This window comes from Oryx dammah, unplaced genomic scaffold (assembly GCF_014754425.2).
Source record: "Oryx dammah isolate SB20612 unplaced genomic scaffold, SCBI_Odam_1.1 HiC_scaffold_29, whole genome shotgun sequence".
In the NCBI taxonomy this organism is placed as follows: domain Eukaryota; kingdom Metazoa; phylum Chordata; class Mammalia; order Artiodactyla; family Bovidae; genus Oryx; species Oryx dammah.
Window position 1 is genome coordinate 76,860,664 of NW_024070213.1, and position 21,365 is coordinate 76,882,028.

At 37.7% G+C, this 21,365-nt stretch overlaps 1 protein-coding gene across 2 annotated transcripts in view; it reads left to right on the forward strand.

The window, feature by feature from the left end:
* LRRK2 (leucine rich repeat kinase 2) overlaps nucleotides 1–21,365 on the forward strand; it is a 223,726-nt gene that overhangs the window by 120,638 nt on the left and 81,723 nt on the right. For both annotated transcript variants that reach the window (XM_040233495.1, XM_040233496.1), the window contains exons 34-39: nucleotides 11,827–12,014; nucleotides 12,884–13,038; nucleotides 14,158–14,304; nucleotides 14,444–14,635; nucleotides 15,292–15,438; nucleotides 18,780–18,880. In XM_040233495.1, the coding sequence (XP_040089429.1) occupies nucleotides 11,827–12,014; nucleotides 12,884–13,038; nucleotides 14,158–14,304; nucleotides 14,444–14,635; nucleotides 15,292–15,438; nucleotides 18,780–18,880 (930 nt within the window). The remainder of the gene's footprint in view (nucleotides 1–11,826; nucleotides 12,015–12,883; nucleotides 13,039–14,157; nucleotides 14,305–14,443; nucleotides 14,636–15,291; nucleotides 15,439–18,779; nucleotides 18,881–21,365) is intronic.

Below are 21,365 nucleotides of genomic sequence, written 5' to 3' on the forward strand. Positions count from 1 at the left end.
TGTAGGCAACATATATAGGGGTCTTGTTTTTGTATCCATTCAGCCAGTCTTTGTCTTTTGGTTGGGGCATTCAACCCATTTACGTTTAAGGTAATTATTGATAAGTATGATCCCGTTGCCATTTACTTTGTTGTTTTGGGTTTGAGATTATACACCCTTTCTGTGTTTCCTGTCTAGAGAGGATGCATTAGCATTTGTTGGAGAGCTGGTTTGGGGGTGCTGAATTCTCTCAGCTTTTGCTTGTCTGTAAAGCTTTTGATTTCTCCTTCATATTTGAATGAGATCCTTGTTGGGTACAGTCATCTGAGCTGTGGGTTCTTTTCTTTCATCACTTTAAGTATGTCCTGCCATTCCCTTCTGGCCTAAAGAGTTTCTATTGAAAGGTCAGCTGTTATCCTTATGGGAATCCCCTTGTGTGTTATTTGTTGTTTTTCCCTTGCTGCTTTTAATATTTGTTCTTTGTGTTTGATCTTTGTCAATTTGGCATCTGGTCCCATCACTTCATGGGAAATAGATGGGGAAACAGTAGAAATAGTGTCAGACTTTATTTTTTGGGGCTCCGAAATCACTGCAGATGGTGACTGCAGCCATGAAATTAAAAGACGCTTACTCCTTGGAAGAAAAGTTATGACCAACCTAGATAGTATATTCAAAAGCAGAGACATTACTTTGCTGACTAAGGTCCGTCTAGTCAAAGCTATGGTTTTTCCTGTGGTCATGTATGGATGTGAGAGTTGGACTGTGAGGAAGGCTGAGCACCGAAGAATTGATGCTTTTGAATTGTGGTGTTGGAGAAGACTCTTGAGAGTCCCTTGGACTGCAAGGAGATCCAACCAGTCCATTCTGAAGGAGATCAACCCTTGGATTTCTTTGGAAGAAATGATGCTAAAGCTGAAGCTCCAGTACTTTGGCCACCTCATGCGAAGAGTTCACTCATTGGAAAAGACTGTGATGCTGGGAGGGATTGGGGGCAGGAGGAGAAGGGGACGACTGAGGATGAGATGGCTGGATGGCATCACGGACTTGATGGACGTGAGTCTGAGTGAACTCTGGGAGATGGTGATGGACAGGGACACCTGGCGTGATGCAATTCATGGGGTCGCAAAGAGTCGACACGACTGAGCGACTGAACTGAACTGGGGTGTTTCACCTTGGGTTTATCCTGTTTGGGACTCTCTGGGTTTCTTGGACTTGGGGGACTATTTCCTTCCCCCTTTTAGGGAAGTTTTCAACTATTTTCTCCAAGTATTTTCTCATGGCCTTTCTTTTTGTCTTCTTCTTCTGGGACTCCTATCATCCGAATGTTGGGGTGTTTAACATTGTCCCAGAGGTCTCTTAGGTTGTCCTCATTTCTATTAATTCTTTTTTTCTTTTTTCCTTTCTGTTTCATGTATTTCTACCATTCTATCTTCTCCCTCACTAATCCTATCTCCTGCCTCCGTTATTCTACTGTTGGTTCCCTCCAGAGTGTTTTTGATCTCATTTATTGCATTATTCATTATATATTGACTTTTTTATTTCTTCTAGGTCCTTGTTAAACATTTCTTGCATCTTCTCGATACTTGTCTCCAGGCTGTTTATCTGTAACTCCATTTTGTTTTCAAGATTTTGGATCATTTTCAATATCATTATTCAGGATTCTTTATCAGGTAGATTCCCTATCTCTTCCTCTTTTGTTTGGTTTGGTGGGCATTTATCCTGTTCCTTTACCTGCTGGGTATTTCTTTGCCTTTTCGTCTTGTTTATATTGCTGTGCTTGCGATGGCCTTTCCGTATTCTAGCAGTTTGTGGCTCCTCTTTGTTTTGGAGGCTCTTAGCTGTGGGTGGAGTTGGACCTGTGGCTTGTCAAATTTTCCTGGTTAGGAAATCTTGTGTCTGTGTTCTGGTGGGTGGAGCTGGATTTCTTCTCTGAAGTGTCCAGTAATGAGTTTTGAGATGTTAGTGTGTTTTGTGTACTGTTGAAGCTTAGGGCTATGTTCCTGTGTTGTTGGAGAATTTGCATGGTATGTCTTGCTCTGAAACTTGTTTGCCCTTGGGTGGTGCTTGGTTTCAGTGTAGGCATGGAGGCGTTTGATGAGCTCCTATAGATTAATGTTCCCTTGAGTCAGGAGTTCTCTTGTGTTCTCAGGATTTGGACTTAAGTCTCCTGCCTCTGATTTTCAGTCTTAAACTTACAGTAGCCTCAAGACTTCTGCATCTATACAGCACTGATGATAAAACATCTAGGTTAATGATGAAAAAAATTTCTCCACAGTGAGGAACACCTGGAGAGGTACACAGAGTTACATGGGGAAGAGAAGAGGGAGGAGGGAGATAGAGGTGACCAGGAGGAGAAGAGGGGGAATCAAAAGGGGCGAGAGCAAGCTAGCCAGTAATCACTTCCCTATGTGCTCTCCACGGTCTGGATCCCTCAGAGATGTTCATGGAGTTACACAGAGAAGAGAAGAGGGAGGAAGGAGACAGAGGTGGCCAGGAGGATAAAAGGGGGGAATCAAAAGGAGAGAGACAGATCCAGCCAGTAATCCGTTCCCTAGGTGTTCTCCACAACCCGGAACACACAAAGAGATTCACAGAGTTGTGTAGAGAAGAGAAGGGGGAGGGAGGAGATAGAGGCGACCTGGTGGAGAAAAAGGAGAGTCCAAAGGGGGAGAGAGCAATCCAGCCCAGTAATCTCGCTCTCAAGTAAAAATGGGTACTGAAGATTGGGTTCTTAAAGGTACAAAATTGATAGCAAATACCAAAAAGCAAAGATTAAAAATCTAGAGTAGAGGTTAGATTCTCAAAATTACAATATTAAAGGAAAAAACAAAGTCACAAAAATTATAAAATATATATATATATGAAGTTTGCTTTAAAAATTGGGTCTTTTTTTGCAAAGTAATAGTAGTTTATAAAAATGAAAATTAAAGGAGTAATAGAGAACTTAAAAATAAAAAAAAAATGATAATAGTAAAAATATATCTAGGACTGTCTCTGGTGTTGTGGATAGTGTGGGGTCAGTTCATTTTCAGATAGTTCCTTGATCCAGCTTACACGTCTCAAGATCTATAGGCCCCTCCCTATGTACTTGGTGCTAACTGCAGGGTTTTAATCTATTGCACCTCTCACTTCCAAAGCGGTTCCCTCTCTTTATTTTAGCTTTTTCTGTTTGCTGGCCTCTTCAGTGTCTAATTTCTACCCTGACACAAGGGGGCGGTGGTGGTCACCTTTTTAGGCTCACCTTTTCGATCGTGCTGTGGGGAGGGAGGAACACTGCAAACAAATATCTCTGGCATCTGTGGGGAGTGTTCCCAGTGTCTTGGCCACCCTGGGTTTGCCCCAGCTCACGGTGTGTATTTTCCCAGTCTACACTGCTCAGGCTCTAGGTTGCTCTGCTGGGAACTGTCTGAAGCGGGCCCTGGGTTGAGTGCACTTCCCAGGTCTAAGCCACTCAGGTTCAGGTTCTCGGGTACTCCACAAAGGCACAGACTCGGTTGGGCCTGCGTTCTGTGCCCTTCCCCAGTCCGAGCAGCTCAGGTGACCAGGTGCTTGGTGAGCGTGGTCGCTGTGACTTAGTGCCTTCACCGTCCCTGCCACTCGGTTTTCTGGGTGTACAACCAGTGCACCTTCTCAGCTGTGCTATGTGTCTTCTGGGAGCTGATCTCTGGCTGCAACCCTCCCGGCGGATGTTGAGCATCCAGAATCCCAAGGAGTCTTGGTTAGCAACGAAGCCTGCTTGCAGTTTGGTAGATGATGCCTCTCTGGGGCTGTGATTGCCCCCTTCCTGCTCTGGCTGCCCTCACGCGCCTGTCTCCAGTAGGGGATGGGCCAGTCAGCAGCTGGCTAGCTCTGCTCAGTCCTTTGTTCTGTGAGCTGGCCTGGTGTTGTCTTAGGTTAGGGCTTTTCGCAGGACAGCTATCCCACAGTCTGGGTTGCTAACTCTAGTTAGTTCCCTCAGATTGCCCTTGGGGCATTAAGGCCCGGTCTTCTTCTCTGTCTAGTCCCTGGTTGCTAGCTTGCTAGTGGCTGATGCAAGCGTCCGCACTGCTTCTCCACTGGGAGTTGCCTTTAGACATGTAATCTGTGGGTTTTAATTATTTATTTATTTTTCCTCCTGGTTATGTTGCCTTCCGAGGTTCCAAGGCTCACCACAGATTTGCCGGTGAGAGTGTTTCTTGGTGTTTGGAAACTTCTCTCTTTTTTAAGACTCCCTTCCTGGGATGGATCTCCATCCCTACCTCTTTTGTCTCTCTTTTTATCTTTCATTTTTTTTCCTACCTCCTTTCGGAGACAGTGGGCTGCCTTTCTGGGTGCCTGATGTCCTCTGCCAGCATTCAGAAGTTGTTTTGTGGATTTTGCTCAGCATTCAAATGTTCTTTTGATGAATTTGTGGGAGAGAAAGTGGTCTCCTGTCCTCTTCCTTCGCCATCTTAGGACTGCCCCCCTAAATTTCATCTAAGGAAAAAAAAGTTATTTTAAAGAGGGAACTCATTTACTGTTAAACCCTATACCATGAAACCAGAGAACATATTGAAACATTACAGTTGGCAATTAATTGTAATGGGACAGTTACTACTATTCTGGTAGATATTTTTTAAATTAGACTTTCACCCTAATGCAGTAAGCCATGGAAAGTGTGATAGTACTCATCTACTCAATGAGAATGGAGACAGAAAAGTATAGTGGTCAAGTGTAAACTCTAGAGTCAGTACAACCTGTGTTCCAATCTCTCCTAAATACTTATCAGCTTTGATATTTCTTAATGTTTTCAGCCTTTGTTTCTTCCCTTGTAAAATAACAATAATAACAATATTATCTTCTACATTGCTTTTGTAGTTTGGTAAAAATGAGCAATAAATTTTAGTGAAATTTTATATTTAACCCATTAGGTAATTAAATTCTTATTTCAGAAAATAAAAAAAAAAATCATCAAAACTATGAAGATGTATTCATGCGTTTTTGAAAAATGTGCCAGGAATGGAATAAATAAAAAGAAATATAGTGTAGGTATATACATTCTGTGTAGGAAAAGGGGTTTTAATTATACCCTGAAGAGTTGTTACCCTAGGTGGCATGTTCTATCAGAAAGTAACTAAACTCTGTACAGTCAAGAAAAGGCTAAAGTTGCACCAAAAAGTGCATGTGTTTCCTTATGAACTGGGAATATTTAAAGTTGCACACATGTGGATATTAGGGTGGATACATCATGTTCAATAGAATAATGAATTGGTTTGCATCAAAATCACTATTTTTTAACAAAATCAAATTTCCACCATGACTAAATAAAACCCCTGAAGATGCTATGGAGTAATTAAGTGAAAAATCCATGAAAGTTCTTCTCATTAGCATACTTATACTATTAGTTATACTATAAGCATGTTAATTTAATTGAAAATTGTTAGGAATTTGAACAGCTCAAGTTATTTTGAAAGATGGATCTAAAGGGTCAGTAAAATGATTTAAATTTCTTATTAATGTAAATGATTTAAATTTCTTATTAATATAAATCATTTTTATTTATTCTGATATACTGAAATATGTTATTTTACTAAGGTTTAAAGAAAATGAAGGCTATAAGTAATCAAGTGAAAACAAGAATGACTTGCCTGACACTAAGTCAGTAAAAATAAAGAGGTATTCACCTCCATGAATCATCAAGGCAAGGTCAGAAATAATTTATGGTGTAGAAGTTCTAATGAGCCCATCCACCCTCTCTGTGCCCTGAGCTTTTAGGTCACTAAACTTATTAAATAAGTTTCCATCAACACACAAAGAAGTTTGCAAAACTCAACTAACTATATGATAAAAGAAATATGAAAGGGACTCACTGGATCAATTGTGTTGACTATTATAAAGCTTGCACGGTGATTTAGTCTTGATAAAATGTATGAGGAATTTGGAAGAGTCTCTTTGCTTGCACATGAGCCTAAGTTAGCCTTAGAAATAGCCAAGCTGAAGGAATAATAGGAGGTATTTTAAAGGTGATAAACTTACGAAAAGGTTTAAGTTTTTTTTATTGGTATGTAACAGGATACCCACAAACCTAGAGTACATAAGTAAATTTGGAGAAAAACATCAACAGTTCATTGGAGAAAAACATCAACAGTTTATCATTTCTCACTATTCTGTGGGTTTACTGGTTTCAGCCAAGTGGGTCTGCTCCACATGGCATTGGAAGGGGTCATTCACTTGACTTCCTCATTAAGATGGTCTGGAGATTCCAGGAAGGCTGTATTCACAGTTTTGGTTTGTTGATTCTCCTCCATGTGACCCCTCATACATATGTAGACCTCCAGGCACAGAACTGGTAAAATGTTAGCTCTGCCATGTTCTGGTAACCAGAGCAACCACAGGTCTTGTTCAGATTTAAGGGAAAATGTATGGATTTTATATCTTGAAGGATTAAGCAACCTACATACTTAGGGAGAGAAAAAAATTAGTGTGTCCATCTTTGGAAACTATCTGCTACAAGTAGTGATTATTGTTCAGTTGCTAAGTTGTTAGACTCCTTTGCGATCACATGGACAGAAGCATGCCAGGCTTCTCTGTCCTCCACTGTCTCACAAAGTTTGCTCAAATTCATATCCATTGAGTTGGTGATGCTGTCTAACCATCTCATCCTCTGCCACCCACTTCTCCTTTTGCTTTCAATCTTTCCCAGCACCAGGATCTTTTCCAAATAGTGGTAGTGCACTATAGATCTAAAAAAATCAAGCACAAACTTCTATTTTAAAATCAGTTTGTCTTAAGTAAAATAGAATAGTATGTAATAATGGCTGACATATGAGAGGTTACTTATATGCTTTTCAAAGATTATCTCATTTAATTCTTGGAACGGCTCCTTTAAACGGTACTATTTGAGTGCCCATCTTGAAGATGAAGAATTTGATAGGTTAAAAAATTTATCAAATTGCATACTGATAAATGTAATATTATTCATATTCAGGGAGAATTAGAGTTGGGATTTTAAACTAAGTGGTTTGACTCTAGTGCCTGAGAGCCTAACACAATGATAAAATGCTCATACTTTATTTTCCCAAAACTCACACATTCAACAATATTTATTATGAACCTAATGATGTTCCAGATATTGTTCTGGTAGTGGGGCTATATAGCAGTAGGGAAAACAAAGTTTCTACATTCATGGAGTTGATGTTCAAATGGGAGGAAACAACCAAAGCAAGAATACTTAATGTGTTTGGTGGTACAGATTGCTACAAAGAAAGCTTCAAGTGTGGTTGGGAATGGAGAGTGAGTTGTCAGACAAGGTCTTAGTGACTCTGTTTTTGCCCAACTCTTTCCAACCCCATGGACTGCAGCACGTCAGGCTTCCCTGTCTTTCACCATCTGGAGCTTGCTCAAACTCGTGTCCTTTGAGTCAGTGATGCCACCAACCATTTTGTCCCCTGTTGTCCCCTTTTCCTTCTACCTTCAATCTTTCCCAGCATCAGGGTCTTTTCTAATGAGTTTCTCTTTGTATCAGGTGGCCAAACTATTTGAGCTTCACCTTCAGCATTAGTCCTTCCAATGAACATTCAGGATTGATTTCCTTTAGAATTGACTGGTTTGATCTCTTTGCAGTCCAAGGGACTCTCAAGAGTCTTCTCCAATACCACAGTTCAAAAGCATCAGTTCTTTGGCACTCAGCTTTCTTAAATAGTTCAACTCTCACATCCATACATGACTACTGGAAAAACCATAGCTTTGACTAGATGTCAGAACCTCTGTTGGCAAAGTGATGTCTGCTTTTTAATATGCTATCTAGGTTTATCATAGCTTTCTTCAAAGGAGCAACTCTCTTTGAATTTTATGGCTGCAGTCACCATCTGCAGTGATTTTGGAGCCCAAGAATATAAAGTCTGTCACTGTTTCCATTGTTTCCCCATCTATTTGCCATGATGTAATGGGAATGGGTGACATGATCTTAGTTTTTTGAATGTTGAGTTTTAAGCCACCTTTTTCACTCTCTTCTTTCAACTTCATCAAGAGGCTCTTATTCTTCTTCACTTTCTGCCATAATGGTGCTGTCATCTGCATCTCTGAGGATATGGATATTTCTCCCGGCAATCTTGATACCAGCTTGTGCTTTATCCAACCTGGCATTTTGCATGATGTACTCAGCATATAAGTTAAATAAGCAGGGTGACAGTATACAGCCTTGATGTACTCCTTTCCCAATTTGGAACCAGTGGGTTGTTCCATGCCCCGTTCTAATTGTTGCTTCTTACCTGCATACAGGTTTCTCAGGAGGCAGGTAAGGTGGTCCAGTATTCCCATCTCTTGAAGAATTTTTCAGTTTGTTGTGATCCACACAGTCTTGTCCTTTGTCTAAAAGACTTTAGCATAGTCAGTGAAACAAAAGTAGATGTTCTTCTGGAATTTTCTTGCTTTTTTCTATAATCCAAGGGATGTTGGCCATTTGATCTCTGGTTCCTCTGCCTTTTCTAAATTCAGCTTGAACATCTGGAAGATTTCGGTATACATGCTATTGAAGCCTAGCTTGAACAATTTTGAGCATTACTTTGCTCGTGTGTGAAATGAGTATAATTGTGTGGTAGTTAGAACATTCTTTGGCATTGCCTTTCTTTGGGATTGCAATGAAAACATTTTTTCTAGTCCTGTGGCCACTGCTGATTTTTCCAAATTGGCTGGCATACTGAGTGCAGCACTTTCACAGCATCATCTTTTAGGATTTGAAATAGCTCAGCTGGAATTCCATCACCTTTACTAGCTTTGTTTATGCTGGTCCTTCCTAAGGCCCATTTGACTTTGCACTCCAGGATGTCTGGCTCTAGATAACTGATCACACCATTGTGGTTATCTGGGTCATTAAGATCTTTTTTGTTTAGTTCTTCTGTGTATTCTTTTGACTTTTTCTTAACTTCTGCTTCTGTTTGGTCCATACCATTTCTGTCCTTTATTGTGCCCATCTTTGTATGAAATGTTCCCTTGGTATCTCTATTTTTCTTGAAGAGATCTAGTCTTTCCCATTCTATTGTTTTCTTCTATTCCTTTGCATTGATCACTTAGGAAGGCTTTCTTATCTTTTCTTGCTATCTTTTGAAACTCTGAATTCAAATAGGTATATCTTTCCTTTTCTCCTTTTCTTTTCTCGGCTATTTGTAATTCCTCCACAGATAACCATTTTGCCTTTTTGCATTTCTTTTTGTTGGGGATGGTTTTCATCACTGCCTTCTACAGTGTTACAAACCTCAGTCCATAGTTCTTCAGGCACTCTGTCTATCAGATCTAATCCCTTGAATCTGCCTGTCACTTCCATTGTATAATCATAAGGGATTTGATTTAGGTCATACCTGAATGGCTTAGTGGTTTCTCCTACTTTCTTCAATTTAAGTCTGAATTTTGCCATTAGGAGTTCATGATCTGAGCTACAGTTAGCTCCAGGTCTTGTTTTTGCTGACTGTATGGCACTTCTCCATCTTCAGCTGCAAAGAATATAATCAATCTGATTTCAGTATTGACCATCTGGTGTTGTCCATGTGTAGAGTCATCTCTTATGTTGTTGGAAGAGATTGTTTGCTCTGATCAGTGAGTTCTCTTGGCAAAACTCTGTTAGCTTTTGCCCTGCTTCATTTTGTACTCCAAGACCAAATTTGCTTGTTACTCCAGGTGTTTCTTGACTTCCTACTTTTGCATCCCATTCCCCTATGATGAAAAGGACATCTTTTTTTTGGTGTTAGTTCTAGAAGGTCTTGAATGTCTTCACAGAACCATTCAATTTCAGCTTCTTTTGCATTAGTGGTTAGGGCATAGACTTGGATTACTGTGATATTGAATGAGTTGACTTGGAAACAAACAAAGATCATTCTGTTTTTGAGATTGTACTGAAGTACTGCATTTTGGACTCTTTTGTTACTATGAGGGTTACTCCATTTCTTCTAAAGGATTCTTGCCCACAGTAGTAGATATAATGGTCATCTGAATTAAATTCTCCCATTCCAGTCCATTTCAGTTCACTGATTCTTAAGATGTTGATGTTCACTCTTGCCATCTCTTGTTTGACCACATCCAATTTACATTGATTCATGGACCTAACATTCCAGGTTCCTGTGCAATATTGTTCTTTATAGCATCAGGCTTTACTTTTACCACCAGACTGATTCATAATGGGGCTTTGTTTCTGATTTGGCTCAGACTCTTCATTCCTTCTGGAACTTTCTCTGCTCTTCTCCAGTAGCATATTGGACACCTCCTACCTACCTGGAATATTCACAGTCAGTGTCATATCTTTTTGCCTTTTCATACTGTTAATGGGATTCTCAAGGCAAGAATGGTGAAGTGGTTTGCCATTCCCTTCTCCAGTGAATATTTTGTCAGAACTTTCCACCATGACCCTTCTGTCTTGGGTCTCCCTACATGGCATGGCTCATTGTTTCATTGAATTGGGCAAGGTTGTGGCCCATGTGATCACTTTGGTTAGTTTCCTGTGATTGTGGTTTTCATTCTGTCTGCCCCCTGATGGATGAGGATTAAGAAGCTTGTGCAATCTTCCTGATGGGAGGGACTGGCTGTGGGGAACACTTGGTCTTCTTTTGTTGGGCAATGCCAAGCTCAGTAAATCTTTAAAACAATTTTCTGCTGAAGGGTGGGGCTGTGACTGCTGCTGCTGCTGCTGCTGCTGCTGCTGCTAAGTGCTTCAGTCCGACTCTGTGTGACCCCATAGATGGCAGCCCACCAAGCTCCCCCATCCCTGGGATTCTCCAGGCAAGAACACTGGAGTGGGTTGCCATTTCTTTCTCCAGTGCATGAAAGTGAAAAGTGAAAGTGAAGTCACTCAGTTGTGTCTGACCCTCAGCGACCCCATGGACTGCAGCCTACCAGGCTCCTCCGTCCATGGGAATTTCCTGGCAAGCGTACTGGAGTGGGGTGCCATTTCCTTCCCTGTGTTTCTATTTAAGAATCCCTTAAATATTATAGATCTACTAAAGAAAATTAAACACAAATCTCTTTTTAAAATTAGTTTATCCAAGTAAAATAAATAAGAATATGTAAATAGGATTGGTAAAATGTGAGGGCTTCCTATTTGCTGAAAATAGTGATATGTACAGTATGTGTTTTATGTATGTCATCTGATTTTGTTCTCATGGCAGTCTGAGACAGTTACTTTTATTTCTCATTTTACAAAGAAGGAAACTGTGGGTAAAGAAATTAAATTCAAGATCATACAACTGGCAGTAGAGTTTTGATTTGAACCTGAATTCTTCTCAACTCATGTTTTTAATTGCTGTGATGATGATCAAAGCTGAAATTATGGTCTCCACATTAGAATCTTCAGAGTTTCTTGTTAAAAAAGCAGATTCTCAAGCCTTATCCCTGACCTATGACTCAGACTGCATGGAGTCCACTGAAATTCAGTGATTACTTGTTTGAAAATCACTTAAGTTACTAAGCTGCTTCTCTTTCCACTAATGGAAACCCACCTCCGATTGTATAAATGTAGCAACATTTCTGTTGCACATCTGTGGTGATAACCGCCTGGAAGATAATTTCCTCCAGAATATATTATTGATGAGACTGTAGTAAGCATGTGGGCTAATGGACTGACGTATTAATTGAACTGGCGAAAGCTTGTGGTTCATTGGTATCAGAGGATCTCCATCATTTCTGATCTGGATTCACTCACTTATTTTAATAATTTCTGTGTGTAAGTGTTTGTGTGAAAGATGCTAGGCTTATGTGGCTGCTAGGTAGAGAAATTAGGCCCTGTGTTGTACTTGACAACGTTAGAATTGTTTTGATCATTTTTACTGAGCAAAGGAAATTCTTTAAATTCAGAACTTCCCAGAAAATGAATTCTATGATTATGTATACGTTTAAACCTTTCAGATTTTGACAGTGAAAGTGGAAGGCTTTCCAAAACATCCTAAGGGAATTATTTCACGCAGAGATGTGGAAAAATTTCTTTCAAAGAAAAAGAGATTTCCAAAGAACTACATGGCACAGTACTTTAAACTCCTAGAAAAATTCCAGATTGCCTTGCCAATTGGAGAAGAATATTTACTGGTTCCAAGCAGGTAAGCCAAAACTTAAAAATTTAATTACCCTATGGAAATTTACCATATGTTCTTTTAGTTGTGAAAGTAACTTTGGTCTATGATGAATGTATTAATTTTTTTCTTCTTGTGTAAACTTTGTACTGGAGTATAACATTTTCTTTTGGTGAAGACTACATTTGACATTTTAAAGATGTAAATGATTATATATATATAATTATTATTTGATTTGACAATGGTCAGTTTATTTAAGAAAGGTTAATAGTGGAGATTAGAGTGTGTGTGTTTGTGTTGCTGTGTGTGTATGTATGTTCCTCATATGATATTGAAGGAGTTATTAGGCAGATTCTGGAGAAATGGTGATTTTTCAACAGTCTTTAAATAATTTATGACTGTGAATTTTCAGAGGATATGGCCAACACAAGGAGTCCTAAATTCTAGCCCTGTGTTGTAGAAATTTTTCTTACTGCCTTATAAACCCTGGGAAATGTTATAAAGTAAATGACATTGAAAAGTACAAATTGCAGTGATTGATGGATGGTAACTAATTCTAAACACAGATATACACTTGATTCTAGGACATACATTTTTTTAAAGTTTTATGTAATCCCTTTACTTGTTATACATAACTAACTATAATAATTTATTTATAATGTAAATAGGATTACTGAAAAATTTTTATACATCACTTTATCTGAGCATGATTTGAATTGATTAACCATTAAATTTTGAAGTAGGTAGAGTATGTAGCAAAATAACATTACTAAAAAATAAACTTGCTTAGAATATTTATCATCATCAGTTCATTGATTTCAAGTAGTAAAGCACTCTGGTCAACATGGTTGTGCGTTTTCTGAAGCTATATAATGATAGTGTGCTTTTATCTTTAGTTTGTCCGACCACAGGCCTGTAATAGAGCTTCCCCATTGTGAGAACTCTGAAATTATCATTCGACTGTATGAAATGCCTTATTTTCCAATGGGCTTTTGGTCGAGATTAATCAATCGGTTGCTTGAAATTTCACCTTACATGCTTTCAGGAAGAGGTATGTATTTAATGAAGAATTAATATTTGGAGAAGATAGTTAGAAAGCATATTAAAATTAATATGTCATTTTCCTAGAGTTTACTGGTTTGTAATGCAGCTGAAAATCAGGAAATAAGCTCAAAAGACCTCAGCATGGCCAATATAAAAATATACACAGATAAATTCATGAAATTTGTTAAGAATAAAATTCCTCAAAGTCCATGTGTACTTATTTTAGGCACATTTACAATGTGTATGAATATCTTGCTTTGTGGTTTGCAAGCCAAAGCAGACTAGAAGCAGCAGTTTTAAAAGATGAAATTACAGAGTCACTGGTGTAAAAACACCTATCTCCCTACACATACACACAAATACACATGCATGCATGGAGAAATTAAAAACTAGAAATGACCACCCCTTCAGTCAGGGAGTTTTGTTTAACAGAGTAACAGGTCCTAACCATTCTCTGTGGGGACTACAATAGCTCTATTCTGCTGCATGGTCCCTGAGGGGTTTACAAAAAAGAATAAATACTTTATCTTGCTATAATTATAAATTATAATGCTAGCTCTTCCTCCTGGAAGAAAGAGAGATCTTAGTGCTCCAAGGGGGAAAATATAATTTTTCTGTTTTGTGCTTAAAATCAGCTTTATGGAGATGGTACTGTATTCCGAAATAAACCTTATCTTGCTTGCAGTTTATCAACATATAGATAGTTACATCACATCAAAGTGTTGATTTAAGCATTACCACCAACCTCTTTTTAAAAGTTATGGGAACCTGTTTATGATTCTCTTTTTCATCTATTACATATGTTAAACTGCTTGACACCATCAACCTGAAATCTGTCTTAGGTAATCTACTGGGCATTTGTTTGTTTCATTTCAAAATTGAGGATAAAATATTTAATATTATATTTAACAGATAACATATCATTAACAATTCCAGTACTTTCCTTCAAAACAAATACATCTCTGTTACTGTGACTTGTAATATGTACAGTGATTTTTTTTTTCCCCTACAGCTTATGGAACAACAAATAATTAATAGCTCTATTTGGGTTCTTTTAAATTTCTTTCAGAACGTGGAACAACAAATAATTAAAAGCTATATTTGGGTTCATTTAAATTTCTTTCAGAACGAGCACTTCGCCCAAACAGAATGTATTGGCGACAAGGCATTTACTTGAATTGGTCTCCTGAAGCTTACTGCTTGGTAGGATCTGAAGTTTTAGATCATCACCCAGAGAGTTTCTTAAAAATTACAGTTCCCTCTTGTAGAAAAGGTAAGGAAATTAATTCAGAACTGAATTGTACCACTAAAGCAATCTAAACTTTTAAAAAGCCTGTATAGTTCTGCTTTTCAGTTTGTGACAGGATAAGGTTCAGTTAGGATGTTAATTAAGTTTTCTTTGGATTATATAGGCTGTATTCTTTTGGGCCAAGTTGTGGACCACATTGATTCTCTCATGGAAGAGTGGTTTCCTGGATTACTGGAGATTGATATTTGTGGTGAAGGAGAAACTCTGCTGAAGAAATGGGCATTATATAGTTTTAATGATGGCGAAGAGCATCAAAAAATATTGCTTGACAACTTGATGAAGAAAGCAGAAGAAGGTATGTATGTGTTGACACAACTTACAAATGTTTTTAAGTGATTCTGTCAATATTTGCGAAGTGAGTTTTGAAATAAATGTAAAAATTGATTGCTCTTATTTACAAGGGATAAGTTAGAGGATACTACATTCAGTTATAGTTAACAGTTGAGAAAAATATATTTATTGCCAGTAAGATCTTATACTTTAGATTCAGAAAAAATGTTGGTGTGAGAGTTTGAATACTGGCTACTGGGCAATGATATGTCATCTGTGAAGTGAGATTACTAACCAAAACTATGCCATACAATTGTTATGAAGATTAAAATAGATGATACATGGAAGTAACTTAGTAATGTCAGCCATATGCTGTGTTCCATGAATGTTGTGAAAGTAAAGAATATATAATTTCCCAGTCATATATCAATAGCCTAGGCAGTTCTGAGTTCTACTTTCTAGTGAGTGAACCTAGGAATGAGTTTTTAAACTTCCAAATAGAGAGTAACTCAACTTTTAAAACATTCTCAATTTTTCTAGAGAAAAATAAGATTGGAAAGTGAACCTAAGAGTGATTGGAAAGCATAGACAATATGTGATTATTTCTGTAAATCAAAAGGACAAATTTATATACAATCTTAAAGGTTTATCTTTTAAAAAGATGTTTTATGTACTTCTCAGGAGACCTCCTAGTAAATCCAGCTCAACCAAGGCTCACAATTCCAATATCTCAGATTGCTCCTGATTTGATTTTGGCTGATCTGCCTAGAAATATTATGTTGAATAATGATGAATTGGAATTTGAACAAGCTCCAGAGTTTCTCTTAGGTAACTGTTTTTGTTGGTTTGAGAATAAAAATTAGGGTATGGTTTTTATTTATAATCTAGCAAATATTCACATATAATTAAATTGTCATAGTTTTTAGTGTCTTCATATATTTTTGTAATTTTTTCCTTTGGGATAATATAGTTTAAAGTAACGTGTTACAAATCTGGAATTTGCTTTGCTCACACACATTTGTATGCTAGGTTTCCATCTCTGTGGAAGCACAGGTATTTATGAAACACATCCTTGCATTTGTTTTAATTGTTAATTGTCAGTGATAAGGAAGGCAGTTAGGAAATTTTCAGAGGAGTAATTCAGCCATTTTCCAGTTGCAAAAAGAATAAATAAAGGAAGAACACCTCTATGTAGTGATAGTGGCAGTTATGTTACTCTATATAACAAGCATAAATTTTCATTAAAATAGTCACAAAAACCAATTTGGGTTTAAAAATTCAAAAGTATTAGATTGGTAATATACTCAAGTTCTAAACATTCCCAAGAGTCCTTGGGACCTGAGAAGAGTATTGAATTTATTTAATGTAAAGTATTTAAAGACAATTCTGACTTTACTTTGTGGAGTATTTGTTGCTGTTATGAATATTTACATTTAATTTTAATTAAACTTTCACAGAGAGGATGATTAAAATATATGCCAGAATATTAATATTATTAATAAACCAAGTCTAAAATTCAGGATATGACATGTAGGAGTAAATAAACTCCTTTGTACCTTTATTTTTTACATTGATTGGGAAATTTAGGATGATTTTAAATACCTTAGAACTCTAGAAGTGAATATATTATTACTACTAGGTTAACGCAAAATGCTGAATTATCAACACTGAATCTTAGGTCTTAACCAACACCAAACTTGACTTGTGATTTGAAAGATACAGGCAAGTACCAGGCATACTATTTTCTTTCTCTGAAAGAGTTTCAAGCCATCACATACAGTTCTCCCAAATATACCTCTTATTGCACTAAAAGATGTGTGTTGGATTAAAGGACACATTTTGAGCAATGTTATGTAAAAGTGTTCAAAAAGTTCATTTTTTGAAACACCTGTGTTTTTTCCCAGTTTTATTGAGGTGTAATTGACATATAGCACTGTATAAGTTTAAGGTGTACAGTATAATAACTTCACTTACATATATGGTGAAATGATTACCACAGTAACTTTATTAACATCTATCCTTGCATATATTAACGTATAAAAATAAAAATAAAAAGAATTTGTTCTGATGAGAACTCTTAGGATTTACTCTCTTAACAACTTCCATGTATATTTTATAGCACTGTTAACTCTAGTAATCATATTGTACATTACATACCTAGTACTTATTTACCTTGTAACTGGAAGTTTGTACCTTTTGACTACCTTCAAAAGCACCTCTGTTTTATATCTTTTATTTAGCAGATAGGTATTTATTTACCTTATAACTGGAAGTTTGTACTTTTTGACTACCTTCGAAAGCACCTATGTTTTATATGCTTTTAGTTAGCAGATAGGTGGCTCAGACAGTAAAGAATCTGCCTGTAATGCAGGAGACTTGAGTTCGATCCCTTGGTTGGGAGGATCCCTTGGAGAAAGGAATGGCTCCCCACTCCTGTATTGTTGCCTGGAGAATTCCATGGACAGAGGAGCCTGGTGGGCTACAGTCCATGGGGTTGCAAAGAGTCGGACATGACTGAGTGACTTTCACTTCACACACACTTCACGCAGATAGGAGAATGTTTATGAGTACTCCTTATATTCTCACCCCATTTCCAATAAATTCATAAGTTCTATGTTTATTCACAAAAAGCAATCTAGATCAGAGTTTCTTAACCTCTGTACTTTTGAACCTCTGTACTTTTGCTATTCGGAACTAGATAGTTCTTTGTTGCAGGGAGTGTCCTATGCATTGCATGGTGGTTAGCAGTATCCTTGGTCTCTACCCACTGGATGTCAGTAGTATCATCTCACCCCATCCCAGATGTGACAACCAAAAATGTCTGCAAACACTGTCAAGGGTGGTGGTTGGAGGTCAGGAGCATCATCACCCTCATTGAGAACCACTGACCTAAACAAACCAGATAAATTGTTCTAAAAACATTTTACAATCAGAGAGGTACCGGTTGAGCTGAGGGAGAAACAAGAGCTCTGTAAATTATGGCATAACAACGAGATGGAAGTCTGAAGATAGAAAGCATGTTTAAGAAATTTTAACTATTCCAGCTTGCTAGATCAGTTGTTCTCAACCCTGGTGGTTTATGCAGTTTATGCTGTTACCAGCAGAGTTAAAAGAAAAAAAATCCTGATGAACTGTGCCTCCTGGGATTGGTTAGGTAAGAATCTTTGAGGATAGATTCAGACTATCCTATGTTCAAAAAGCTCAGGTAAGAATCTTTGAGGATAGAGTCAGACTATACTATATTCAAAAAGCTCTTCAGATGTACTGTGAAGCCAAATCTAGGAGGAGAATTACTGGCCCAGAGTCTAGAGAGTGAGAATAGAAAGACGTGGAACCAGGAGGAGAACCACAAAGGGAACTTGGGGCTGCAATATGAATATGAACTTGATTTTGGATTTCATTTGATAGACAATGTAGAATGATTTGTTTTTGAGCAAGAGAATAACATAATCAAAATGTAATTACAGAGCTAATTTTTCAGGAGAGAGAGAATGAGTTAGGGGTAATGAAGTCATGAGGCCCCCACGTGTAGGCAGAAAGCATGAAGGTACCAAGAGAGTGCAATTGTAGTGGAAATAGAAACGGAAGCTTGGGAGAGGCAGCACAGTAGAGCTGGTTAGCTGCGGGGCTGTCATGAGGCACATTATCTTATGAGGCATGAGATAATTTTTTTGTTTTTGACTCCAGAATGACCACAAAAAGAGTTTTATTTTGTTTTTATCAGATATATGAAAGATAGGATAAAAACTATTTTGGAGAAAAGATGATGAATGGGATTTTTGATGGAATGCAATTGAGATTCAGAAGAGCACGCCAGTGCTTATCTCCAACACAGAGCTGTAAATATAGGGTAGAGTTCACGTGGTAGCTGTGACTATAGATTTAAATGTGAAAATTCTCTGCATTCAGAGATAGATGAAGTTAGGGAATACATGAGGTAATTGAGTAGGAAGTGTGTAAAAGGAAGACAGAAAGGCTAGAGACAAAATCTTTAGTTGTATCTTGGTTCCTCGAGTAGAAGGAAGAGCAAGAATTAAAGAAGACTTGATGTACTGAAACTCGTGGGTCAGATTTCTCTTCAAAACAAATATAATTACAAAAGATACAATTTGTTGAGTTTTTCTGCTTGCACAGATTAACCCAAATGCTTTGTACTTTCTTTTTGAAAGGTGATGGCAGTTTTGGATCTGTTTATCGAGCAGCCTACCAAGGAGAAGAAGTGGCTGTGAAGATTTTTAATAAACATACATCACTTAGACTGTTAAGACAAGTAAGAAATGCAATAATATTATTACATTAAATAGTCCATTGTTAATCTTCTGGAATCCTTGTTTGGCACATGCTTGTATTGACCCTGTTTTCAAAGTTGAGTTTCATTATAAAATCCCACTTTTGTCCTTTCCTTATGGAGTGAAATAGGTTTGTTTTGTTTCTCCTGTTGAAAAACAAACAAAAGACAGTATTCTGAGAATTCTTGTTCCAGGCTTCACAAGTCCAAAAGAAAAGAGGGCACCTCTTTTGGCATTTTTGCAATTCAAAGGAACCAAAATCCATATAACAGTAGTCCATTTGAAAACTTCTCCTGGACTCAGTTAAGTCACATGTTCTTTTTTCAGCAAGTACCAATATTCATGGCAGTGCTGTTGCTGACTGGCATAGGCCTGTGTTGTTGAACCAATCTCTGTGGTCATGAGCAGGGTATTTTTAAAAATACTCCCCTTTTTCCCTGAAGCTGGGATTGCAGTCAGTTCAGTTCAGTCACTCAGTCGTGTCCGACTCTTTGTGACCCCATGGACTGCAGCATGTAGTCCATGATGGACTGATTGGAATCAGTTCCCCTTAAAGTTCATTAGCTGTTTAGGTGAGGGTTGGGTACCACAGCGAAAGTCCAGGATACTCTTAGGAAGAATGAAAGTTGATTGAATGCATAACCAAGAGTAGTCACTCCATTGCCCTTGTTTTGAATACTGATGGGGATTTATTGCTTTTTTTCTCAGTCTTTCCTAACAGTAGGGATGAGTGAGAGAGACACAGTGAAGATAGATAAAATCCAGTGTGGATTCTGCAATCTTACATCAGAACTCAACTGTATTTTTCAGTCTATTCATTCTTATTTTTCTTGATTTATTTTAAAAAAAATTGTGCCTAGATCTGAATCTAAATAACTAATGTAAACAAAAAGTACAGTTTTAATATACTAGTTTCTCTGAATAATGAAAAAATGTCATGTCTGTGTAAAATGTCCTGAAGTAATTTTTAGTACCAAAAGTTACACAGTAGCTCTAGGAATAAACTAATAAACATTTTGTATATAGTATTTTGTAAGTCAGTGAACCAAATCTGGGCACAATCTCTTTTCTGTCTGTAAGCAGTTTGTTGTATAAATTGACTTTTCAGTCTTGATTATTAGTCTTCAACATGTTTCAAATTTTATGTAACGTGCTCAGGAAACCTTGTTGGAAATCAGAACACTAGAAAAGCATGTTGGACTGATTAGTGTATGGGCAGCTAGATGAACCAAGGAAATAATAGAAATAGAAAGGGTATATGTAATGTGTTTCTTAAAAAAAAAATAGAAAAACACTTCAGTGTTCAGTGCTACATTTTGAGGGTCATTCTACCTGTGGTTATGAATCAGGGCTGATCTGTTACAGTCTTTTGCTCCTTGCTGTCTGCAATCAGTGAGCTGTTTCTCTAGAATAGGAAATTTGGATTAGGCTTCTGTCTGTGCCTATGAAAGAAAACAGAGCTAAATTGACTTGTTCTCATCAATTTTAGCCAACTGAGCTAATCAGACATAGAAGGAAAAAAAAAAAAAGATTTTTATCTACTCTGGAAGTATGATTGCAGTTTGAAGCCTGTGTTCTTAAAAATCTCCTCTTAGGGCGCTGAGCCTTTATTCTTCAGCTTGCAGAATTCTTCATACTTCAGTTTCCTGATAAATGCAGTTGGCACTGATACTCCCCACTTTGAAGTCAGTTGTTAAGAAGCAGAGCTGCTGCTGAAATCATAGTTTAAAAGATGAATTAATACCACAGAAGCAATAAATTTCAAGTAAATATAGTTTCAGAGTAGAGTGAAATATACAGAATAATATGTGTATAGAATTCAAAAACAACCATATCATGAAAGAGATTATAAAGTCTCATGTGATATGGCCTAGAATCAGGATAGAGACCTCTCTGTTCCAGCTAACTTCTTGGATTAGAAAGAGATTGTTGCACCTGGGGATTACCAGGGCCAATCACTCTGAAGAAGTAAGAGTTTTAAGCTAAGGTCTGAATGGCAAGAAAACTTTAGCTATGTGAAGGTTGAAGAGATTTCTAGGCAGAGGGATCAGCAAGGGCAAATACCCTGTGGCTGGAAGGAAGAAGCTGGGTGTATGCTGGGATTGGGCTTTTGGGGATTTAATAACATAGGTGTTACGGAAAGATGGTGAACAAGGTGGAGAGAAAAAGGAGATGAGGTTTGAGCGATCAGGTCAGGCCATGAAGGCTGTGTAAGTGCATGGGATCTCAATCTAAAAGTAACAGGAAGTCAATAGAGAGTTTTTAGGTGGGAGGCAATGCCAGATATTTCTGTAGACTTAGATACTCTTCTCCGTAAACCTTTCTAGTCATCAAACCAGAGATATTAGGCAAGCTGTTCCTCAGATGCCAAGTGCAGTTGATCAGTAGTGGCTGCTCAGGAATCTATGGCTAAGGAAGATTCAGTAGGTAAGACTGACATGAACTATTAATGTTGCCACTGTGTAT